The 26,810-nt window shown below is 44.4% G+C and overlaps 1 protein-coding gene across 1 annotated transcript; it reads left to right on the top strand.

Annotated features, from left to right (window-relative positions):
* Positions 1 to 956: 956 nt before the first annotated feature.
* On the top strand, positions 957 to 20,680 carry LOC147627417 (putative cytochrome c oxidase subunit 5C-1). The gene is made up of 2 exons (XM_086816052.1): positions 957 to 1,120; positions 20,311 to 20,680. The coding sequence occupies exons 1-2, from the start codon at positions 1,027 to 1,029 to the stop codon at positions 20,412 to 20,414; spliced, it is 198 nt and encodes a 65-aa protein (XP_086672178.1). The 5' UTR covers positions 957 to 1,026; the 3' UTR covers positions 20,415 to 20,680.
* The last annotated feature ends 6,130 nt before the right edge of the window (positions 20,681 to 26,810 follow it).

Raw genomic sequence — 26,810 nt, forward strand, 5'->3', positions numbered from 1 at the left:
CCAAAAAAATCCTGCCTACTGTGGTGGTTGATAATGCACAAAGCACTCTGGATTAATGCAAGAGCCAAGCAAATTGGGTGTGGGGATGGATTATGCCCTAGGTGTAAAAAGGAACAAGAAACCATTGCACATCTCTTTATTGGCTGTCCCCATAATAGAGAAGCTTTGCAATTCTTGAACCAATGTGTGTCCCCACTACGGGAATTGAACTGGCAGGAAGTTCTTTTAGGCCAACAATTAGAATGATCTGCAGTAGTGTGGAATGTAATTCAGATAGAATATTTGTGGGTTGTATGGATTAATCGTAAATAATAACTGCCTCTTTAACCATGCAAATGCCAACATGCTCCCTAGTTTGAGATGTGTGTGAATTGCATGTGCGGATGAAAATGTTGAACAAAGCCACCATTAAGTCTTGTGAAGCATAGTATACAAAGAATGAACTTAAAATGTTGCATATGGGGAAAGCAAAGGAAGAATTTAAAGAAAAGATTAGCCAGATTCAGAAAGACCAGCTAGAAAAGGATGGACAAGTAGCCGCGAAGGAGGTTGATACAATGAGAAGGGACACTGAGCTGACTTAATATATTCAGAACCTTACATGTTTGAGAAATCATACGATATAGGAACTTAAAATTTGAAGAACTTTATGCTTCTTCTACTAAAAAGCAATACATTTTATAACTGTGTATTCGCTCCCTTTATAATATAAATGTGCGCTTTTTAAAAAAGAAGAAGAAGAAGAAGATGCTATTACTTTGTTGATAAGAAGTCACTATCAATTTCTCTTAATGTAGTCCTTATCCATTACATCTTCTTAGTTCCTTCATAGCAATACTAAAATAAAATCATCAATCAAGAAACCAAAGTCGTAACGGCCCCAGCATTCTAGTTGCCCATGAACCGTCCCAACTTGACCCTTGATGTGTGAACACGCCAATTGGTATTTAGTGCTTTCCACCTTGGAACCAATAGGTTTGTTTACCCCTTTTTCGCAGAGAGAAGCCTAGTGTCGTTTCAAAGGCTATGGCTTTACCTGCTCATGCTGTTGCAGCAGCCACGAAGAGCGCCCCCAACGTCGTCCGCGAGATGATGTATGGCCTCGCCGTAGGGCTCTTTGGTAAGTCAATCGCACGCCCAGATCTGCTGTGTGTGTGAGAGAGAGAGAGAGAGAGAGAGAGAGAGAGTTTTTGTTTTTTGGGGGGTGACAGAAAAAGAGAAGAGGTCTGTATCATCCTCAGGAGGCCCAAAAATGACCTCGGACAACAGTCAAGGGAGGGGAGAAGTGCACATAAAAGCATGATGAATCATATCGAAAGCCTAGCGCTCACTTCTAGACTGGCTGGGAATTCTCGCGATCATGATGTGCGTATGTGTGTGTGTGAGAGAGAGAGACAGAGAGAGAGAGAGAGAGGGGTGGCAATGTAGATCTTGACAAACATAGTGTTCCTATGATGTTCTCTTTCATGCACTTGGTGATGGGTAAGCTGCTGTTGAAGAGCTATGGGTAACATCGTTGCCCAATTTAACAATAGCAGACAGAACTGTAGGGTGCGGGAAGCTGCAAGGCTGTAGAAGGAGACTAATTGTGAAAAGTGAGTCTGGTTTGCTGCCAGCCAATCAGCCTTCTGCCAATCTTCCCATGCTTTGTGAAGCAAGGATTTTAATGGACATAGTGGCTCTCTGTTCTTCAGCCTTACCTCCTACCTCCAAGTTTAGAACTGTCATGAAATTTTAGGATTAAGCGTTGATGCATGGTGGGAAAGGCCATTCTACGCATTGGATCCTCCTATCCTTAATAGATTGTAACTGTCACATGCATCATATCAGCGGATGCATGCGTCATGCTGTTTGGGATTATGCAGGCGAGTTTTTCTGTTTGTGGCAAGGGATCAGCAGCATGCAGAAAATTGTTGCCATATGGTGTGCTTTGCATGTGTCCCTCAGCATGAGTTAGAGGAAGCCTTATAATCGACTATAAGATTTCCTGGTCTTTGGCATTGCTATTGTGCACTCTCTTGACTCTATTTGTTGAGTCTGGCCATGGATGAGTGCCCTTGTCTTATCCTTGAAATGTTGGGTTCTAAGAAACCCTAACGTTCGGCAGAAATACATAGAAAACAGAGTAGGGAGCAAAAGAGAGCTAAGAAGTGTGGATATACTAGAATGAAGTGATAAGATGTGTACAACCACAAGTACCCTAAGTACAAACCCGAAATGTAAAAGTATAGGTGTCTGGGCACACAAAATGTTCAGGGAGAAAAAACCTCTATTATGTGCATAGCCCTCGTATGCGTGTGTGAATTCTCACTTATGTGAGTAAATGAGTAAGTGTGTGTGAACAACCTCTTATAGGCATTTATGTGTGTATGTGATAAGCAATGATGTCAATGGCCTAGCCATGCGTCATTGCCCCCTTTAATGTGATGTGTTAAAGATAAGGCTTTTAGCCTATAACATGTACTTGATGTAAGCTTATTCAATCAATAAATAAATAGATCATTGAGTGGTTCTATTATTTCAGTTTTTTACTCTCTCTCTCTCTCTCTCTCTCTCTCTCTCTCTCTCTCTCTCTCTCTCTACTACACACTCCACCGTTGATATCTTCAAGCCTCCATAGCTATCGGCTTTGCTAACCCTATCCAAATTTTTTCACAATTGGTGTTAAGAGTCAATTGCTTGTTGCTTTTTCTACACTTGTTGCTGTTGTTGATGTTGTCGACTGTTCAGTGTTAGCACTGATGGAGTATATTGTTGACCTGATGTTCGCCTTTGGATCCTACACGTCACTTGTGCCTGCTGTCGTAGCTGTCACTGTCACATCCTCTTGTTGCGATTTTGATGTCTTCGATTTGTTGACAGTGTCCCTTTGCTATTGACAGCCGCTTGCGAGATATCACCACTTACTGGCGTTGCATAGACTTGCTACCAGTGTTGGTGCCATTGCTCGCTGACAAAGACTCTCTTGTGAGAGATTGTCACTTGCCAATTGGGTCTGGTTTGTGTACGCCCGCCATCCACACTTTGCTACCTGTGGTATTGGTGTCTCGCTCCTGGCAGTGACTTTGCTTAACGATTGCCTGGCTTAACGAGATTTGCGTGATCTTAGAGTTGCCATCGCCCATCACGTGCCTATTGCACCACTCTCCAATAGCCATTGGAGCATCTTGCCATCAGTGTGCTTTGTGTTTGTGCACGGCACCTTTGACACTTGTGCTTGCTACTCTCGGTCTGCCTTCTCAACATTGGCTCCCCCTATTTCTGATGTTAAGAGTAGCCGGCTGTAGAGATTGCTTATGCGCTCCTCTGTGCATTGTTGTTGAACTCAGCTATCTTCGTGCTATAGGTGCTCTCCTCCGATATGTGGCTCCACTTCTCCTTGGCCGCCTTGTTGCACTACTAGTACCTGCAAATGTTACATCAGCAATTATATAAAGGTAAAAAAAAATTGTCTAATTAGTGTACCCACATTCCTTAAAATTTAGAGCTTTTGGAGAAATCAATTAAAATCATCCAAGTTGAAGAGCTTGTGTTCTCCAAAATTTGGGGTTTTAAAAAAATCAAGGCAAAAAAGCAAATTGAGGCCATTTCAATATGATTAGTTTGGAGCTTTTCCATAGATGTTGATTAAATCATCAAATCGGAGCCATTATTTAGAGTTTTTGCAAAATATGGAAAAAATCAACAAATTAGAGCTCCCAGAGCTGCAAGAAATTGATTCTTTTTCAAAATTAGACATCTTGCATCAAATTGAAGCCTATGCATCACGAAAACGTTGGCTTCTTCATCTACGGCTTCAAATTGTACATATCAAGGTTCTCTACCTTGGCCCTTGAGCCTAAAAAGATGGCCCACGTCTCCATTGCTTGGCAACGCCATCACAAAAGATATTTATCGACACTTCACCAACTTCTTTTCTGTGTTTGTATGTTTCATGCGTCCTTTGCCTAGGTCATCCCCCGAAATAGATTTGTAATACGCGTTCGTCATGTATGTCAATTTTCTATGTGTTTGTATCGCCTTATGTTATAAAAGGCTCCTCTATCTCAGGCTATCCCTATTTCGGGGACAGCAAGACTTCATCGCATGTAAGCATCTTCAGCATTCATCCTCAGATTTCAGCATAAAGACATCTCTCATACTCCTACAGAGAGGGACAACCAGCAGCATAAGGGTTTACCTGAGCATTGGAGTAGGGATCAGTCTTCATTCCTCATTCTTTCAGCATGTTTCCCTCTCTTCCAGGGGTAGACATCATCTAGGACAGCATAGATCCATTTGGATCTCATTGTAACCGCATTCATCATCTAATATAGCTGCACTGCATTGCATTGCATTGCATTGATACTCATATCTCTTGTGTCCATCTCAGTTAATCATCTCTTAAGTAAAGTGTGGCACTAATCCAAGGTTGCTTAACATCGATCAGTTCCCCGCATGTCACATTGGTATCAGAGCATAGGGTAGGCAACCTTAGCAGTCAGTCAGTGCATGTTCATTCTCTAAAGTCATTCAGTCATCATGTATCACGTTTCCGCACAGTTAAACCCAGTTCTCAAAATCTTGCAGGCCACCCTTAGGGATTTTCCCTTAGGTATGCATTAGTAACCCATCCATCTGCATTCTTGCACAGCATATAGGGTTGCACATGGCTTGCATAGCAGTCATCTTAGCAGTCAGTCTTGCATCTGCAAGGCATACATGTTTGCCCATGAATTCTCTGGGGAAGAATGACATCCATCATCAAAGGAGTACATAAGGTTTGGGCTTCAACTGGCAGCAGCAGGGGGTTCTCTTCCAGAGAAGAAGGAACATCGCCTCAGGAGGTTCAGAGCTTCAGGAACGACGGAGATGGTAGGTGAAAGGTTTCCACAGGCAGGTCAGGGGTGACTCAGGTATTTCCAAGCAGTTTTAGCAGCATTTGCCATTCAGTTCCGGCAGTAGATAAAGTCTTTGGCTCAAAGGATTCCACTCCTACAGACGACCTCAGTCCCGGCAGCAGAAGTCAAAAGGGGGCAGTGGTTCGGTGGAGAAGGATCACCAGAGGAGTCGAAAGGTTGCCAGGTATACCACCCAGCAATAGTTTAGCAGAGGGGAATGTCACATGCACACCCTTCAGGTGTACAGTGACATGGCATCATTTCTAGCATCAGAATCATCATCAAATATTTATCAGATATTTATGTATGATTTATCAGGCATTTTACAGGCATTAAAAGCATTTAATTCAGCTTGTACATCATTGTATGGGGCTGGAATGGCACCTACAACAGTGTACACATCATCTGCATCTCATGGAACATTTCAAGCATTTAAAGCTAAGCATATAGGCGAGCATGGAGGCAGCCGACAGCAGTATTATGGCCTTTATGGGCTGTTATTCAGGTCGGGTTGCTGGCCGACAGGCCCTGATGGCCGACCAGCAGCCCTACACATATATATAGCCTTGCGCCTCTCATTCCAAGATATAAGTCAGCATTTCAGCAGTGGTCTTCAGCGTTTTCCTTCCAAGATCCTTGGGGACAGCAAGACTTCATCGCATGTAAGCATCTTCAGCATTCATCCTCAGATTTCAGCATAAAGAAATCTCTCATACTCCTACAGAGAGGGACAACTAGCAGCATAAGGGTTTACCTCAGCATTGGAGCAAGGATCAGTCTTCATTCCTCATTCTTTCAGCATGTTTCCCTCTCTTCCAGGGGTAGACATCATCTAGGACAGCATAGATCCATTTGGATCTCATTGTAACCGCATTCATCATCTAATATAGCTGCATTGCATTGCATTGCATTGACACTCATCTCTCGTGTCCATCTGAGTTAATCATCTCTTAAGTAAAGTGTAGCACTAATCCAAGGTTGCTTAACATCGATTAGTTCCCCGCATGTCACAGTCTCGGTCGCCCTTTCGCTTATCTTCGAGCTCTTGGCTAGTGATTGCACCAACCGAAGAACCGGGGCCGAAGAACTAGAGGTGACCGCTAGGGTTTGTGTGGGAGTGGGGCTCACTGAAGACTTAATAGGGTTAGGGTTAGGGTTTACAGAAAGAAAAACAGGCATGGAAACCAAGGTGAAGGAGTGAACACGACTGCAGTACACTTCAATAATAAAAAAGTGAAGTACAAGCCACATGATAGTGACCCCTAAAGGATAAGTGTTCACATGACCGGCCATAAATGTGCCGGGTGGACCAAAACACTTATAAACTGCATATAAGTGAAACTGAACTAAACTGGGGGAAAAAACCTCCACTAACTGAAGTAAAAAGTGCCCCAGTAACCTACTGATGATCACTAGCACTCCTCTGGGTGCATACACAGCATAAAACCCAACAAACTCCCCTGGAGTGATATGTGATCACTGTACATCATCCACCAAAAGGAAACAAATTCAAAGCATTGCGGAATGCTTCAAATTTCGGACGTGGTAATGCCTTGGTGAAGATGTCTGCCACATTCTGATCTGTAGGACAGTAGATCAGACTGATATCTCCTGCCTGGAGTCTCTCCCGAACAAAATGATAGTGAATCTCAATGTGTTTCGTGCGAGCATGAAACACAGGATTCCTGGCCACAGCAATGGCACTCTGACTATCAGTATAGATAGGTGTAGGCTCCTCCACTGAAATATCCATATCAGTCATAAGACGACGCAGCCAAACACACTCAACAGTAGTAGTGTAGGCTGCTCTGTACTCTGCCTCACAAGATGAAGTGGCCACCGTGGTCTGTTTCTTGCTTAGCCAAGAAATACATGAAGCGCCAAGGAAGAAACAATTCCCACTAGTGGAATGTCTGGTATCAAAATCACCAGCCCAATCTGAATCACTGTAAGCATGTAACTGCATGTCACCCCCCTCAGGATAAAGCAACCCAAGAGACAAGGTACCTTGCAAATAACGGAATACACGCTTCACAGCTTGCCAATGTGACAACCGTGGGCTGTGCATGAATCTGCTCAACTGAGAGACTGCATACTGAATATCTGGCCTTGTATTACACAAGTATATGAGGCACCCAACAGCCTGAGCATATGTAGTGGCATCAAAGGAAACACTGTCATCTTGTAGTGACAGTTTCATCCCAGGCTCCATAGGAGTACTAATAGGCTTGCAAAAACTTCTCCAGAAGTTTAGTAACATAACGTGATTGCAACAACCCAATGCCTCTGTTATCCTGCACAAACTGTATGTCCAAATAGTAATGTACAAGGCCCAAGTCAGACATGTCAAATGTCTGTTGCAGTATCTCTTTAAATGCTGCAATTTTGTCATCATTTGATCCCATGAGCAAGAGATCATCCACATAAAGACTGATGACCAGCAGATCTGTCTCCTCTTTCTTCACATACAAAGTGGTCTCTGATGAACTGTTCACAAATCCCTGAGTGAGTAGAAAAGCATCTATTTTTGCATACCAAGCTCGTGGAGCTTGTTTCAAACCATACAAGGCCTTTTTCAGCCTGCATACTTTCCCCTCATGACCATGTTCTGCAAATCCCATGGGCTGAAACACATAAACTTCCTCCTCGAGGTCCCCATGTAGGAATGCAGTCTTTATGTCCAACTGATGAACAACCCAACCACGATGTGCAGCCAATGCAATGACACACCTAAGTGTCGACATACGGGATGTAGGAGCAAATGTCTCCTCATAATCAATGCCCTTCTTCTGTGCATAGCCCTTTGCAACTAGACGGGCTTTGTACCTGTCAATGGATCCATCTGCATGTCTTTTCAACTTGTAGACCCATTTAGTACCAATGGCTTTCTTGCCTTTGGGCAGATCAACCAAATCCCATGTTTGATTCTTTTTAATAGAATCAATCTCATCCTGCATGGCTTTGTTCCAATGCACATTATCTCGTGCATCCACGAATGAATCAGGCTCATCATCATCCTGTAAACTGGCTGCCATAACCAGATTCAAATCCATGATGTGTGCATGCTCATTGGTCCTTGTCTCCCTACGAGTACGACCAGCAAGAGGACCTTCTAAATGGCTGTCCTGTAATGTCCTCAAATACCATCTAGGTATATGTCTGACCTGTGGTGCCTGCTGTCCCATATTTGGTTCAGCTTCTGGCTCATTTGGCTACTGAATTTCTGCACCACCTACATCATTTGCTGGCTGTCCAGTACCCTCATGAGTTGGATCACCAACTGTGGAATGAAACTCCATGGGTAGTAGACCTTCAAACACATCATTTTCAGCCTGATTTGCCTCATAACCAGCCATGGATAATTCTGATTTTTCATCAAAAATCACATCCCGACTGATGAATATCTTCCTGGACAGTGGGTCATATAACCTGTAGCCCTTGCTCTCACGGCTATACCCAACAAAAATGCATTTTGTGGCTTTATCATCAAGCTTCCTCCTCAACTCTTTGGGTATGTGTGCATATGCAAGGCACCCAAAGATACGAAAATGCGATACAGAAGGCTTGCGGCCATGCCAAGCCTCAAAAGGAGTAATAGAAACCAATGCCTTTGTGGGACATCGATTCAAAATATGACAAGCACACATTACTGCTTCCACCCAAAAGATATGTGGTAGTCTTTTTGCTTTTAGCATACATCTGGCCATCTCCATGAGTGACCGATTTTTCCTTTCTGCAACCCCATTCTGCTGTGGAGTGTAAGGAGTAGTATACTGATGTTTTATACCTCTACTCCCAAGAAAGGAATTCAGCACATGTGACATATATTCCCCCCCTCGGTCAGAACGGAGAGTCTTCACTTTGCATCCTGACTCTGTCTCAGCAAGTGCTACAAAGGCCAAAAATGCATCATATACCTGTGATTTCTGTGTCAAAGGATAGACCCAGCAAATACGAGAGAAGTCATCAATAAATGTTGCAAAATAAAAGCAACCACCTAATGACTTCGTCTGCATGGGACCACAAAGATCACTGTGTATAAGTTGCAACTTTGCAGTTGCTCTTAGAGCCTGATCACGTGGGAAGGAAAACCTGTGCATTTTTCCCAAAATACATCCTTCACAAATGTGATCTGGAGGCTTCTCCATGAGAGGTAGATCTGTAAACATATTATGTCGCTGCATAAGCATAAGACTACCAAAATTTACATGCCCCATGCGAGCATGCCATAACTCCGCATCAACCATAGCTGGAGTAAGAGTGAATGCATGATAAGCAGACTGATCCACTGGCTGAAATGCATCCAACTCATAAAGTCCATGACATAATGTACCAGTAAGCATCAAGGTCAAGGCATTTGCTTTGTCTCTGACCATGCATTTATCATCATCAAAGTGGACTTGCATTCCACAATGTGCTAAAGAAGAAATGGACAACAAATTCTTCTTTATCCCTGGTACATATAAGGCATCTGTAAGGCGGAGAATGGAGCCATCAATGGCTGTAAGCTGAATCTCCCCAATGCCACACACTGGATATGAAGCATTGTTGGCACACTGAACAGTTTTGCCAACAGGGGCAGGGCCAACATGACTAAACAAATCCCTGCGAGATGTGATATGCTTTGAGGCACCACTATCAAAATACCAAGTACATGCATGCTCTGTCAAACTGAGTGCCTGTGAAGACCAAGAGGCATCATAGCTGCATGTAAAAAAACAGTAATCCCTGTCCTCAACAAAAGAAGTAGTCTCTGGAGGAGCTTTAGGAGCATCATTAACAGACATCCCAGCTTCCTTTGCCTTCTCTTTGGCAATCCTCTTCCTACATTCCGTGATGTAGTGACCTGGCTTCTTACAGTAATGACATTTGCCCTTCTTCTTGGGCTGTCCATCACCTTTCTTGGTATCCTGTGAAGAACCACCATCACCTGAATTTTGATTTGCACTCTTTGGCTGAGATTTCCCTTTCCCCTTTTGACCTGTAGTAAATGCTTGTTCAGCATTTGTGTTCATATTCATATTCTTCCTCATTTGCTCCTCTTGTAGTAAGAGAGCAACAAGTTCCTGATACTTGAGGGGTTCAACAGCATTCCTCATGCTGAGGTTCAAAGAGGTATGGAAAGCCAAGTAAGATCTTGGCAAAGAGTGCAAGATGGTGGACACAAGCTGTGTCTCAGGAATAATCTCATCCACATTGATGAGTTGCTCTCTCAAATCCTGCAGCTTGTTCAAGTGGCTAGACATATCATCTCCTTCATTCATTTTCTGATTTTCCAGTTCTCTTTTCAAAAATGAGATCCTAGCCTCATTACGAGCAGCATACATTTGCTCCAAAGTCACCCATGCATTCTGTGAAGAGCCAGCTGAACGAATATGAGGTATAATGGACCTCTGAACTGACAATGCAATGAGTGACAATGCTTGTGCATCCCTGGCATCCCATGTCTTTTGAGCATTTGTTCTCTGAACAGGTAATGGCTGTCCTGGAGCCTGTACCTGTTGTCCTCGTCCACGAGCACCCCCTTGGGGAGGAGTCTCTGGAGCCAATGGACCTGGACGTGGTTCATCACCACTAACAAAATCCCACAGACCTTTTGCCACAAGCACATTTTTCAGCATAAAACTCCACAAGGAGTAGTTCGTGCCATCCAATTTGTCTTCCTTAGACAAATATGTGAATACATCACTTTGCTGTTGATTTGCCATTATGCTTTACGCACAATGTTGTACCTGTTTACCAAAAAACCCAATAGCAAAAACCCTGATAACAACTGTACTCCACTGAATACAGTTCACCCAAATCTGCCTGCACTCTCAATCCTCTGAATGTGCAGCTTAATGCACCAATGACTGAGTAGAGCAGCAAATGGCGTACACAATGCCAAAATGCCCCAAAAATGCCCAAATTTGCTGCACCCAAACTTCGCAAAAATCTGTATATTTTCTTGCTAGAAAATCTGCCTGTTGTGCCTGTATATTTTTCACAAAGAAAAATAAGAATGCCCAAAACTCAAAACCTGTAATGCTTACCAGCTGAGATATGAGTTGATTGTTGTACTCTGCAGGTACTTTACGAAACCAGTCCTCTGTAAGCAAGCAGGTACAGTCCTCAAATCATAGTCACAAGGGAACGTCGTTCCAAGCTCTTGGAACGGGGGAACACGTTCCATAGAGATAGCCGTTTCCGTTCCCGTTCCCGTTCCAAAATGGCACCGCAGACCATGTAAGAAATATAAGTGAACTATGTATCATGTAGAACACATCTATGCATTATCATGGCCACTACTGAGATGGTTTGAGGTTCTTTCTTTACTATGCCTCTTTCCAAAGCATTTACAGATATATAAAGTAAATTTATAAACACATTTATGCAATGATGTGGCGTTCCCGATTCCGTTCCCTTTTATTCAAGCTTTTCGTTCCCGTTCCAAACAGTCATCCGTTCCCCAAAACGTTCCCATTCCCTTGTGACTATGCCTCAAATACACAGCACTGAATGCTGCACTGAAAGTACACAGTGCACGTTTCTCTGTGCAGGTGACAAAAAAAAACGCTGACTGTACAGAAGCTAGTCGAAGGCGGCGCTGTATGTTGGGGTAAAGGCGTTATGCCCACCCTTATAGTGTGTACAAGCCCATAAGTTATAGTACATAGTACACTTAGTACTTTTAATGTACTAAGTGCACTATGTGTACTAGTGCAATATACATGTGTGATAGGGGAGTCACACACTCACTTGATGAGTTGACTTATCCCCACAACTCTCTCTCTCTCTCCCTTGCTTCTCTGTGTATGTCTCCCATGAATGAACTCTAAACCCTAATTCAGGTTTCTCCCCATCAACTGGTATCAGAGCCCTTAGTGATCCCTCCCTTCCTCTTCTCCTTGATGATTTCTGTCCACAGTCTGCTGGTCGCCTGCTTCAATCAACTGTTATCATCCTGCGTTTTTCTTCTGTGTGAGCTCCGCTGCCCCAAAGCCTACTGCTGCCAGTACAGATAAGCGCTTGGCTTGGCCGGAGGCGCCCCAAGCGCAGGCAGGTTGCTGGTGGTCACTGGGCCCGTCAACAGAGGCCAGCTAGTGGCCCTGCATGGAAGCGCGCCAGCACTGGTGACCTGTAGCGTGGCTGAGGCAGCACACGTCCATACTCAGGCGGACACGGAGGCTGGTGAGCGAGTAGAGCGAAGGCAGCATAGCGAAGGTGACTTGTCGGCTGGCTCTCGGTCGTAGGCTGCGTCAACAATAGCGCTAGGCGAGTGAAGCGCATATCAGCCAGGCGAAGCGTGAGCGACTCTAATCGTGTAGGCGCTAGGCGAATACATTGAGAGGAGCCTCCGATAATTGTTGGCGGTGGTCATGCAGCAAGCCTGGCCGTTCGTGCAGTCAGAAAAGACTTGATCAAGGCTCGAGCAGTTGCATCTGTGTCTCCTACCTGGGATGGGCCAGTGCCTAGAGTCTTCCGTCGAGCGACTGACATAGAAACAAGGGCATCAACACTCTGCTGTCCCTACCTGCACAACTGCAAAAGCATCAGCATCAGCATCAGCATCAAGCATCAGCACCAAATTCGCCTGCAAATCAGAGAAAATCAGAAAATTACAAGGTATTTGCCTCAATTTTTTTTTGGGATTTGCAATTGAGCAAGTACAATCAACAATTGAGCAGGTACAGGTACCCAATTGCTCAATTTTTGAGCAAAATTGGCAAAATTGGGTGACATTGGTCACAATCAGGCTAAATTTGCAGGAAATTGGTCAAATCAGGATCAATTTGCAGGAAATTGGATGTCGAAATTTGGGGCTTTTGATGTAATTGTGCAATTAAGCACTCATACATGCTGTATGATGTGAGAAATCGCACATTTAGGCAAAATTGCAGCAAATTGCAGCAAATTGCAGTGCAAATCAAGGGGCTTTTGTGCCGATTTGGTTGATTTGCATGCAGGCGATCGCATTTGATGCTGTGGTTAATGTGCTGATGCCTTACAAGCACTCAATGTGCCTGTAAATCAAGGGGCTTTCATGTATTTGATGTATATGTGGCCAGGGGGAAGCATCGTGAACACTCTGGATGCCTTCATGTGCGTCAATGTACCATGTATGATCAGAAATTGATCTTAAATCAAGGGGCTTTTCAAGTTTGTATGCTTGTTGAGCTTGGCAAAGCAGCAGGCAAGACATTTATGCCTTGAATCCTCAAAAATCAGCTTGCAGTCAAGGGGCTTTTGCCCAATTTCTGTTCGGGACTGTTTTATGCAGTGTACAGGACTGTAAAAGTCTGATTTTCACTCATTTGGACAGCCAGGAGAGCATTTATTGCTACTGTACCTACTGGTACAGATTTGGCACAACTTTGTGCATGTTTTGGCATGGCTGTACACTGTTTTGAGTGACCAAAAGGTTCAAATTCAGCTGCTGAAATTGCCGATACAGGTTTGGTACATCATTGGTGAGCACTTGGTACTGCTGTACAGTACTTTGGAGAGGCAAAAGAGCACATTTAAGGTGCTGTCCAAAATCTGCAGCAACCAGATTTTGGTGTTTTCATCACATAAAGTGGGAGAAAAGTTGCATTCTTGCTTCCGCAGTGGGAGATAAAGCTTGGGAGAACATTTGTAAGCACTTTGTGTGCTTTGGGTGCAGTGTTTGCACATCTTGGTGCAGTGTTTGCACATTTGCAGGGAGTCAGGCATTGACAGGTTGCATTTTGCTATGGCAACCACAGGTGAGAGCTCTTCATTGCTTCACATCAAGAAGCTTGAAGGCTCGCATAACTATGATATTTGGCAAACCCAGTGCTACAATGTGTTGCTCCAGAAAAAGCAGCACAAGCCTATCAAAGAAAGGGGTGTAATGCCCGCTTCTCTTACTGCTGAAGAGTGGGAAGATATGGATGAGCTGGCAAGATCTACTATCATGTTGTCTGTGTCAGACTCATTACTTTTCAGCATTCGTGAAGAGAAGACAGCTTGGGGAATGTGGCAGAGATTGCAGGACTTGTATGCCCAACAAAGTGCCTCAAGCAAAGTGTATTGGTTGAAGAAACTCATAGGCCTTCAGATGAAGGAAGGGGCTTCTATGACAGCCCATCTAAATGAGTTTAATGGTATTGTCAGCCAAGTTATAAATCAAAAGTTGGCAATGGACGATGAGTTCAAAGCCACTTTTTTGTTATGCACTTTGCCAGAGAGTTGGGACACATTCAGGACAGCCACTAGCAATTCGAATGCTATGCTGTCATATGCAGATGTTGAGGGTGCTCTTCTTCAAGAAGAGATGAACAGGAAAAACAACTCTGTTGGAAAGTCCAATGCAATGAATGCACGTGGGAGATCCCAGCAAAGGGGGAAAAGCCAAGAAAGGGGAAGGAGCAAGTCTCGCTCCAAAAAGGATTTGGAATGCCATTATTGTGGCAAGAAGGGACACATTAAAAAGCAATGCTACAAATGGAAAAATGATCAAAAAGAAAAGGGAAAAGGCAAAGACAAAGAGAAGGATGAAGCCAAAGATGTAAAGCCAAAGGGCAAAAGTGGAGTCAAGATGGAAGAAATCAATGTGTCACATGCAGGTGGCAGTGAGGATGAGGTCCTCTTTACGTCTTCACTTGATGCCCATTCACTTCTTACAGGTGGTCATGGTATGCACTCATGGATCATTGATTCAGGTGCCTCCTTTCATGTCACAGGTTGCAGAGACTTGTTTGTCAGGTACACTGCTGGCAATGAAGGAGTGGTTTATTTGGGTGATAACCATGCATGCAAAATTCTTGGCAGAGGTGATGTGAGGCTTGTATTTTCAGATGGCTCACAGCTTATGCTCCATGATGTCAGGCATGTGCCTGAGATCAAGAAGAATCTGCTTTCTACTGGACAGCTTGATGATGCTGATTATGTTACCACATTTGGTAGTGGAAAGTGGAAAATTAGTAAGGGCTCACTGGTTGTTGCCAGAGGCTCTAAGGTGGACACTCTTTACTTCATGCATGCAGGTGTTTGTCACCATGCTAATGTAAATGCAACCGAGCTGCCGGAAATTTCTATGTGGCATAGCCGGTTGGGACACATGAGTGTCAAGGGAATGGAGCAATTGTCTCGTTTGGGTTACTTGCCTTCTCTAAAGTTTTCAAGTTTTCAGTTTTGTGAGCATTGTATATATGGTAGGCAACTACAGTGCCCCCACAAGAAAGCTCTTGGACAGAAAGATGCTCAGTTAGAGCTTGTGCATACAAATGTATGTGAGATGCCTCAGCTTTCTTTGGGAGGGGCAAAATATTTTGTGTCATTTATTGATGATGCCACACGCAAGGTGTGGGTCTATCCTCTTCGTTTGAAGAGTGATACATTCTCAGTGTTTGAGAAGTTTGTTGCTCTTGTTGAGAATCAAACTGGCAAAACACTGAAGGCTTTGCGTTCCGACAATGGTGGAGAGTATATGTCCAAACAGTTTCAGGACTTTTGTGATGCTAAAGGCATCAAGAGGGAGCTCTCTACTCCTTATGATCCTCCACAAAACGGGACAGCAGAGAGGATGAACAGGACCATACAGGAGAAGGTCCGTTCTATGTTGTCACATGCTGCATTACCTCATGGTTTTTGGGCTGAAGCTGTTATGACAGCCGTTCACCTTATAAATAGGTCACCTAACACGAGGCTTGGTGGGAAAGTGCCAGAAGAAGTATGGACAGGGAAGCCTCCGTCATACAAGCACTTGAGAGTGTTTGGTTGCGTTGCGTACGTGCACATACGCAGGGAAATGCGCACCAAACTTGATCCCAAGTCTCACAAATGCATATTCCTAGGATATGGTGACAGAGGTGAAATGGGGTATAGACTTTGGGATCCCATGAATAGAAAGATCATACGCAGCAATGATGTCATTTTTGATGAAACATGCATGTATAAGGAGCCTGCAAGGCAACAGGAGCCTGGCAGAGTCATCTTTGATGATGATGGACATCATGGACAACAACCAAGGGCTGTAAATCAGCCATTACAGCAGGAAAACCAGCCCTTAAATGGTGCTGAAAATGGTCCAAATGGACAGCCAGATATGGCAGAAGATATCCATATGGATATACCACAGTTGGAGGAGATACCGGGCATGATATTTCAGCCTTATGGCATGGAACAGGAGCCACCAATGGGTGATATGCAGGCTGGACAGCAACCTGCAAATGATGGTCATTGGGTACGGAGGTCCACTAGACCCTCCAGAGCCCCTGACAGGTTTGTTCCAGGGGTTGACTACTTGATGCTCACTGACTGTGGGGAGCCCTCATGTTATAAGGAGGCTTTACAAAGGGCAGACAAGGCTCTTTGGGAGCGTGCCATGAAGTCAGAGATGGATTCTCTGCATAAAAATGGAACTTGGAAGTTGGTGCCTTTGCCTGCAGGCAAGAAGGTTTTGCCATGCAAGTGGGTATACAGGCTCAAAGTTGCATCAGATGCTAAGCCAAGATACAAAGCCAGGTTAGTGGCTAAGGGCTTCAAGCAGGAATATGGTGTGGACTTTGATGAGATCTTCTCTCCAGTGGTCAAAATGACCACACTTAGAGCTGTGTTGGCTTTGGTTGCGCATGATGATCTGGACTTGATTCAGATGGATGTGAAGACTGCTTTTCTTCACGGTGATCTCCATGAGGAGATATATATGCAGCAGCCAGAGGGTTATGCAATAAGTGGGAAGGAAAAGCTTGTATGCAAGCTGAAAAAGAGTCTTTATGGGCTCAAACAGGCACCAAGAGAATGGTATCATAAATTTGATACATTCATGAAAACTCAGAAATTCAGGAGAAGTGACATAGATCACTACTTGTACACCAAGAAAGCTTTGGATGGCAGTCTCTTGATTCTCATTTTGTATGTTGATGATATGTTGATTGCCGGGAAATCTCGTAAAGAGATAGATGCCTTGAAGCAGAGGCTGCATCAAACCTTTGATATGAAGGATTTGGGTGATGCAAATCACATCTTGGGTATGCGGATACTTCGGGACAGAAATCAGCATGTGTTGTATTTGTCTCAGAAGGAATACATTGGCAAAGTCTTGCAGAGGTTCAATATGGACGGGGGGAAGAAGGCTAGTACTCCTTTGCCTCCATATGTGAAACTCAGTGCTATGGACAGCCCACAGTCAGATAGAGACAGGGCTGATATGGCCAAGATTCCGTATGCTTCAGCTTGTGGCAGTCTCATGTATGCCATGGTTGCTACTAGGCCGGACATTGCATTTGCAGTGGGAGTGGTTTCTAGATACATGGCCAACCCTGGCAAGAAGCATTGGGAAGCAGTGAAAGGTGTCATGAGATACCTGAAGGGCACACAGGATTTGTGTATTTGCTTTGGCAAACAGGATGCATTAGTGCATGGTTACACGGATTCGGATTATGCCGGTCATCCAGATAACCGGAAGTCTACTACCGGTTATGTATTTACATTCACAGGAGGTGCTGTGTCATGGATATCCAGGATGCAGAAGTGCACTGCCTTATCTACTACAGAGGCCGAGTATATTGCAGCCACAGAGGCTTGCAAGGAGGCATTATGGCTATCTCGGTTAGTGGTTGATTTGGGCTATACAGGGGATATTCCATTGTTGCATTGTGACAGTCAGAGTGCCATCCAGTTGGCAAAGAACCCTGTCTTTCATGCAAAGACGAAGCATGTGGATGTGAAGTATCACTTCATCAGAGAGGTGATAGAGAACAAGCAAATTCAGCTTGTTAAGATTCATACGGATGACAACCCGGCTGATCTGTTGACGAAGAGTTTGCCTCCGGAGCGGTTTGCTCATTGCAGACACTTGATGGGCATTGGATGAGGCCAGTTTCAGCCTTGATATGGCCTTGTATATTATCATGTACATGCTGATTTTTCTTTTCCTTTACTTAAGGGCACTTTGCCTTTAAGTGGGAGGTTGTTGGGGTAAAGGCGTTATGCCCACCCTTATAGTGTGTACAAGCCCATAAGTTATAGTACATAGTACACTTAGTACTTTTAATGTACTAAGTGCACTATGTGTACTAGTGCAATATACATGTGTGATAGGGGAGTCACACACTCACTTGATGAGTTGACTTATCCCCACAACTCTCTCTCTCTCTCCCTTGCTTCTCTGTGTATGTCTCCCATGAATGAACTCTAAACCCTAATTCAGGTTTCTCCCCATCACTGTACTCAGCTGGTATATACGGGCAGGTACAGTATTGTGTTGGGCGAGCAGGTTCACTGAAGACACGTCAGGTACAGTCGCCAGGTGCAGTCGCCAGGTGTGTACAGTCGCCAGGTACAGTCGCCTGGTACGGATGCAAGTGTACGGGCAGCAGGTGATGGTGGCTGCGCTTGACTGTACAGTCTGAAGGCGGCGCAGTACTGTAGTTGTAGGCGACGTGCAGTATGGATGTACGGGCAGTAGGCGCACAGCTGAAGCTGAAGGCGGCGCACTATGGGTGTACGGGCAGCAGGCGCACAGCTGTACGGCGCTCAGAAGTACGGGCAGAAGGTACTGAAGCTGCTGTACGGCGCACAGATGTACGGGCAGCAACAATACTTGTACGGCGCAGTGTACGGGCAGTGCTAAGCAGAGCTTCAACAGCTCTGATACCAATTGAAGACTTAACAGGGTTAGGGTTAGGGTTTACAGAAAGAAAAACAGGCGTGGAAACCAAGGTGAAGGAGTGAACACGACTGCAGTACACTTCAATAATAAAAAAGTGAAGTACAAGCCACATGATAGTGACCCCTAAAGGATAAGTGTTCACATGACCGGCCATAAATGTGCCGGGTGGACCAAAACACTTATAAACTGCATATAAGTGAAACTGAACTAAACTGGGGGAAAAAACCTCCACTAACTGAAGTAAAAAGTGCCCCAGTAACCTACTGATGATCACTAGCACTCCTCTGGGTGCATACACAGCATAAAACCCAACACTCACCACGTGCACGCCTGTGCCATGGCTTAATCTTTAGCATGAACATTCTTAATCCCTAATTAGTTAGCAGTCAAGTAGCATCCGAAGTATCTTCATCGGAATCAGTATCAGGAAGCACAAGCATCAGCATCAGCACATTTAGCAGCAGCATCATCACATGGAGGTTGGGGCCTCTGTTGGTGTTGGCTGGCTGTAGACAGTTTGTCGGCAGCCAGCAGAGGACCCAACAGCAGGCGGTTGGATGCCCAGCAACTGGCCGATAGCAAAGGAGATGAAAGCGCATCATTTATATATATTAAGCGGATTTTATGTCCGATCAGTACTGGCTGACTGCTGGATGCTGGCCGAACAGCACTCCACACTCTTATATAAGCATCACATCATTTTCAGCATAAGCACATTCAGTTCATAATTCAAGCATTCAGTCATAGCATTAGTAGAACATATGTAGAAGGGGCCTAGGTCACCCCTATGGGGCTGACCATAGCCCTACATCATGTACAAGGCATACTCAGTACCTCATTAAGCCCTCAGATCATTTCCAAAGGTCTAGCAACAGGCATGATCAGTTCCGGTAGGTGACCCAACGTTGTGTCAAGGGACAACAGTGAACAGATGCTGAGTTCTTCATCAAAGCCTTGGAAGTGGAGATCAGGAGTGAAGGTGTTCAGACCAAAAATATCAGTCAGTTAAAGTCAAAGTCAGTAAGCAGTAGCAGTTCAAGGTCAGTAGAAGTCCAGGGAGGAAGGATGACAGAGGCTCCACCCTGTCATTAAGTTTAGCAGAAGGGAATGTCACGTGCATGCCCGTGCCATGGCTTAATCTTCAGCATGAACATTCTTAATCCTTGATTAGTTAGCAATCAAGTAGCATCAGAAGTATCTTCATCAGAATCAGTATCAAAAGTAGTATCATGTAACATGCCCTTTTGCTTAGCTTGTTGACTGGAGTCAACGTGCTTTTGACTAACAAAAACTCCAGATATTCCTCAGAAAATACTTCTTGCCTTGGATGATGCAAGACAGGACCAATGATTAGACAAGGGGCTGTGATTGGTCCGAGACATTGTGTGGAAGGGAGTTTTTTCTGCACCTAGGCCTTGTGTAAAAAAAAATAAAATGTAAAGAGGCTGGGCTGACTGAAAAACTTGATACCAAGTATAAGCCCACTGCTGTAACCATGTAACTAATAGAGATTCTTACACGCTTCGCAAGGAAGAGATTGAAATAAAAATTGTATATATAATTCTTTTGAATGATTACAGGGTCGATTACAGGTCGGCAGCTTCATACTGTTGGCGGGCGGGTCTGACTGCTCTGCCTGCCTGCTCACGTGGCCTGTCTGCCTGTCCTGCTGCTTGTCCAACCTGCACTGACAGCCTGGATTTTCCCAGACTGTCAATTGGCATCACATTGTTATTACATGACATGAGCACCCAAGTATTTGCTCCCCTTTTGTACGTATTACTCAGCAGCGCATGGTTTGACCTTTTGCAGGGGGTGCTCTCTGGAAGATACACCATTTAAACGAGAAGCGGAAGACTGAAGAGTTCTATGCTATGTTGGAGAAAGGGGAAATCACAGTAGTGGCGGAGGAATGATGTTCTTCAAAAGCACTGGTAGTCCACTTAGGAATTATGATGGACTTTATTGTGGTACTTGAAAGTCTGCATGAAGGGATGATGATATTGAGTGTTAGAACATGTAGGATGATTGCAGGATGAGATTACACCAATAATAATTGTGTTGAATGCTTAATTCTTTGAAAGGCTGACACAAACAGCCTATCTGTGCCTGAAAATGTTTTAAGTGCATGTGTTTTATGTTTTTAATTAGTTCGTGACATGCAACCATGCAATATTACTGGTCTTCATCTGGTAGTCCTCCCCCCCTCTCTTTGTCTCTCTCTTTCTCTAGCAAACAAACTCATAAAGAAATTTCAATGGGGTATTGAAGATAATCCGACTCTTGGCCTAATGGGACGTCTTGCCTAGGATTTGGAGAAATATTATACATCTTCTGCCATAGTATTCCTATTGAGACATCATACTACTCTTGGTCTTATGGACTGATTCTGCCTTGACTGGCTTATTGTATTATATCATATTTCTTTAGGATTTGGAGAAATATTATACATCTTCTGCCATAGTATTCCTATTGAGACATCATACTACTCTTGGTCTTATGGGCTGATTCTGCCTTGACTGGCTTATTTTCTTTATCTACATCCTCAGTGCCCAAACATAGCTAAGAATGGAACATGAGTACATATTCATTGTCCACATGCTGCTGCATCCCCATCCTTGGCAGCATTTTAATTGCTAATGGAGCTTAGTACTTTTTTTTATAGTTGTGTGCTGGTATTTCTTTCTTTAGTTTTCCTTGCTTTGTGCTTGCACGGATGCCATCCTTACGATATATGAATGTTGGATTGATATGAGTTTTAGGGTTGTATTCAAGTGTAGACTAGGAGCATGCCTGCATTGGGAGGAGTCAATGCCTAGAGGAGTTGGGCTGCAAGAATGAGCAGGCTAGGGATTGGGTCAAGCTTAGTTGTGCATTCAGTCGTATCTCAAATCAACTCTTCGGCCCTGCCCTAATATCATGAAGCAGAGGCTGAGGATTATTCCTGATAAAGAGTATATAAGATGGATGTCTCTAGCATTCACACGCCCAAGTTTGTTTCTGAAATGAGCTTGCCTGAAGACGAAGGCCATAAATATATTGAGCTTGAATTCTACGTATCAATTTACTGAATTGGGTTGATTATTTGAGACTCAAGCAATCAACACAAATAAGTAATGTTGAACTTGTTGCAAATAATCACTAATCCTGATTGAAGCAGTACTCCAGACTTTCCAACAATCAAGCCTCTGTTCTGCCAGCTAAACCATTTTTTACTAGAGGAAAATTTAACATGATCCAACAGCTTTGGTAGCAATGGTTGTATGTACATTTGCAGCTGCCTCCCAGCCTACAGTTGGTTGATTGACACATCACCAAGTGTTCCTCTCGGGACACGACCCTCTTGTCTTTTCCCTTCTCCATCATAATATTCATTACTACTCCATCATAGTTGAAACCGATCCCGTCAAGTGGGAAAGACTCCGTTGGACACCTACACGCTTAATAGCACAACTTTAAAACCACAAATATGAAATGGACAACTTAAAACAACTTGAAATTTAAATGAAATGAAATGGAAAGATGGACACCAGCACTGGGGCCGGAACGGGCCGACCCCCCCCTCAATATATGATATATTTCTTGGGAGTATTTAATGAATACAATGCTCCATGGGTTCCGAGAACAAGATAATGTCCATGTACATATGAAAACAGTACCAAACAAGTAGGCTCGAATTTCGATGTAGAGAACTCGAAGCAGAACGACCACTAGTGTGGTCCAATCACTACGGTCCTGTGCTTTCACTGGACTCCGCAGAGAGCGCCTCACTGGTGTTCCGAGACCACGCACAAACAGGCGCTCTCCTACTAACGCCTGGCTCTCCCGATCTCAGCACCTTTGGACCGAGGTTCGCCAATACAGCTTGGACAACCCGGCACCGAACGGGTGTGGCCGTAGAGGGATGAATCCCTTACCAGATTTAAACATTAAATGCTTTACTCAAATCTGAAGATCACTTACTTGTAGATGGTCGATAGGAAACCAGTACTCGTAGTATGATGAGGCTACCTAGGAGATGCAAAGTCCCCTGCAAGAGAGCATGGGAAGGTGCAACCGGTAGAAGATGGGCAGCCTGCAAGTACAGTCGCCTGACTGCAGCCTGAAGAGGTGATACGCCTGGAGGAGCAGCCGGCTATAGCAAAGCCTTGAGGTGGTAGCAGCCGCCTTGGTGTAGGCAAAACAGCCTGCAGAAAACTGGCGCAGCCACCTGTATGGAGGAAGTGTCACCACTGTGCAGGGAAGGAGAAATAGTCGCCAGCAAGGTGTAGTCGCCTGTATGAGCAGCAGCCTGTAGGGCGGATGCAATTGTAGAGCAGCCAGCCGCCTGCAATGAGTGCTAGCCTGTTGTTGGTGGACAACGTCCTGAATACAAAACACCACTTGTTGGAGATGTACACGCAGCCTGCTGGTGATGGATACCCAGCCGGCTGCTGTGCAGCACAGCACTAGTGGTGCAGCTGCCTGAGGGAGAAACACCGTAGGCTGGTGATCATGCGCTCAGCCACCTGAAGCATGAATAACGCAGCCTGGCAGCCTGCGCAGCCCGTATGGGAGATGAAGTTTGTGCAGCAGTTTTGGATGCGGGTGGAGCGCACAGCCGCCTGGTTGTTTTTCTCTTACGAAGGATGGTGGAAGAGTTCGCCCGGTGCCCTCTACGCTAGAGGAGAAGACGTTTTAATAAAATTTAAAGTGAAGATAACCTTAGTGTTGTCCACGCTTGCATGTGGGGGATTAGTGGGGGTAGGTGACCATGCCCACCCCCACACTCACTTAAAAGTGGGGCTCCCCACCTTGGCCCCAAAGTGGGTGCCCAAAGGGGGTGCCCACTTTTAAATAAGTGTGAACCCCTAACCTTATAAATGAAAGGGTTAGAATTTAAAACATTAAAACAACGTGTACCATATACTTACCACCTGTTCACATGCACTGAAACTCGTCAGAATACAGGGCAGACTTCACGACTCACTGGCAGGCGTCCCCGCTCAGTAAGTAACACGTCAAGCAGGCAAACACACGAATACATGTCATGCGAAAACAGTTTCAAGCATGCAAATCATGTGTGCATGTGCAAATAGTAACATGGACATATCTCCCGTTCATGGAACATGTACAAAATATCTGTCGGCACAAAACTGGCACGACATAAAAACATAAAATCTTGGTCTTCCTATGGAGTGACAGTCCCATAGGTAAGACACAGTTCCAGGCACGAGTTTCCCTAGGTGTGACAGTCCCATAGGTAAAACACGGCACGAATACTGGCTCTTCCATGGCGTGACAGTCCCATGGATCGAACACAGTCCAGGTCATACACGGGTGGCACTGATCTGGCTCCCGTCCATACGACACCATCCTGCTAACACACGGGTGGCACCAGTCTGGCTCCCGTCCATGTCAGCAAAATACTGGCCTCTTCACATGAGACACCGGCCTGGCCTCAAGTGAATGAGACGCAAAAACTAGGAATGGACGAAATGGTCGGCCAATTGGTGACATCCCCCCGGGCTTCTAAAGAGTTGACCTCAACTGAAAAGCCTCAAGATATGCCTGCAACAATTGCGGATAATCTGCAAAATAATCCTCATTTACCCATTTGGCATCAATAGGCAAATAATTTTTAAACTTCACAAGGTATCTCCTGGAAAGCTTTCCTGCAGGTAGCTTTCTCTCCTTGTGAAAAACAATCTGTTCTGGCTGGAGGATCTCCTCAAGCTCTTCAATTTCTGGCGGATCTTCTGTGACAGGCTCATCAGGATCTGGCCCCACATATTTCCGAAATAGACTCACATGAAAAGCATTGTGAATCTTCCAGTGACTAGGTAAAGCAAGCCTGTATGACACTTCATTGATCTTGTGAATCACCTTGAAGGGTCCATAATAGCGAGGAGAAAGCTTAGGATATGATCCTTCTCGTCCTGGCCTCTTCCGAAGCCTAGCCTTCTCAAATTTCAGCAATACCCAATCACCTTCTTTGACTTCCATGTCCCTTCTATGCTTGTCAGCAGCCTTTTTATGCTTATCCTGAGATCTTGCAATGGCTGTCCGCACCTGACTAAAGGGAACATCCAAGTCACGAACATATTCATCAGCTGCAAAAATCTCATCCTTTGTTCGAAGGATGGGTGGCAAGACCACTCTGCCATAAATAATCTCAAACGGAGCCTTTCCTGTGGAAGCATGGATGGTATTGTTGTAGGCAAACTCAACAAGTGGAATATACTTCTCCCATGCACTCTTTTGATCTGCCACATAACATTTCAACAAATCCAACACAGCTGAATTTGCAGCTTCACTTTGGCCATCCGTTTGGGGATGATAAGCTGATGAAAACTCAAGCTTAGTACCCATATTATCAAACAAAGCCCTCCAAAATAGGCTTGTAGTCCTGGGATCTCTATCCCCAACAATGGATTTAGGCATACCATGATGCTTGAAAATATTAGCAAGAAAAAGCTTTACCATATGATCAGCTTTAATGGTTTTCTTGACGGGCAAGAAGTGAGCTTGCTTGCTAAACCTGTCCACAATAGTCCAAATGGCATCATTCCCATGCTGGGATCTAGGCAAATCCATAATAAAATCCATCGTGATACTTTCCCAAGGTTGCGAGGGAATAGGCAATGGCTGAAGCAAACCTGGAGGCTTTTGCCTATCAAATTTCACCTTTTGGCAAGTAATACATGCACGCACATAAGCCTCAATGTCTTTACGCATGCTTGGCCAAAAGAAGTACCTCTGAATCATGCGAGTAGTAGGCATAATACCTCTATGACCAGCATATGGTGGAGCGTGACATTCGTCCATAACCTTTGGACGCAAATCCTTCTAACATAAGAGGCATGTGAATGACCAGCCATCAAATCAGTCCATATATGGCAAAAATCAGCATCCAAATGATACAAATCTCTCATAGCAGATAGATCTCCATGAGAGGCCACTGAGACTGCAGCAACATAAGGCCTCCTAGATAGTGCATCGGCCACCACATTTTTCTTTCCTGGAGTATGCACAATCTGAAAATGAAACATGGAAAGAAAGTTTGCCATTCTCATCTGCTTCTCTGAAAGCTTGGTTTGAGATAGAAAATATCTCAAGCTTTGATGATCTGTCTTGACTACAAATTCAGCCCCAAGAAGATAGTGTTTCCAAATCTTTAAGGCGTGAATTACAGCCAAGAGCTCTTTCTCATAGATATCCATATGAAGCTCGGCATCATGCAAACGACGGCTCTCGTATGCAACTGCATGCGCTTCTTGATTTAGGACAGCTCCTATGCAATCACCACAAGCATCACATTCAACCACGAATGACTTGTGCAAGTCAGGAACAATCAATACTGGACCACATATGATCGCATGCTTGAGCTGCAAGAAAGCATCCTATTCCTTTGAAGTCCATTTGAAAACAGTTTTCTTCTTCGTGAGATCATGTAGAGGAGTGGCAATCATAGCAAAATGCCTTATGAAACGCCTGTAATACGAACATAATCCCAGAAAACTACGTACTTGATGTACGTTTTGCAATTCGGGCCAATTCCGAATAGTCTCTATCTTTGCAGGATCCATTGTAACTCCATCTTTGGATACAATATGTCCCAGATAATGAATCTCTGAAAGGAAAAACTCACTTTTCTTGGCATTGACGAAAAGTTTATGCTTCCGCAACTCTTCGAACACTGTGACCAAATGAGTTCTGTGTTCCTGCTCATTCTTGGAGAAAACCAAGATATCATCAAAGAAGACTCCTGTAAACTTGCGATGGGGTCGGAATATCCTATCCATCATACGATTAAAAGTAGCAGGAGCATTGGTGAGACCAAAAGGCATTACCAAGAATTCATATAATCCGAAGGCTGTCCTGAATGCAGTCTTATGGACATCTTGTGGCACCACGCGAATCTGGTGATAACCACTCTTCAAATCAAGTCTGCTAAAGCAAGCTGAGCCATCAAGCTTATCCAAGATATCATCAATACGTGGAATAGGAAATCTGTTCTTGATGGTAAGCTTGTTCAAAGCTCTATAGTCTACACACATACGGAATGATCCGTCCTTCTTTTGAACAAGAAGCACAGGAGAGCAGTAAGGTGAGGAACTGGGCTGAACCAAACCTTTCTCTAAAAGCTCGTTTACCTGCTTCATAATTTCTTCTTGTTGTGCAGCACTCACTCGGTATGCGGGTTTGTTAGGAGGAGAACTACCTGGCACAAGATCTATGCGATGATCTTCGGGCCTTTGGGGAGGTAATTCACCTGGCAACGAGTCAGCAAAACAGTCATTGAATGCATTAAGAAAATTCAGCCTATCATT

Source organism: Cibotium barometz, chromosome 21, assembly GCF_041138505.1.
Source record: "Cibotium barometz isolate CiBa-2024 chromosome 21, ASM4113850v1, whole genome shotgun sequence".
NCBI lineage: Eukaryota > Viridiplantae > Streptophyta > Polypodiopsida > Cyatheales > Cibotiaceae > Cibotium > Cibotium barometz.

Bases quoted from the DNA above. Each gene is read 5' to 3' on its own strand.
- LOC147627417 (XM_086816052.1), top strand. From the start codon at position 1,027: ATGGCTTTACCTGCTCATGCTGTTGCAGCAGCCACGAAGAGCGCCCCC. The intron at 1,121-20,310 runs GTAAGTCAATCG...GACCTTTTGCAG, and splicing joins CCTCGCCGTAGGGCTCTTTG to GGGGTGCTCTCTGGAAGATA.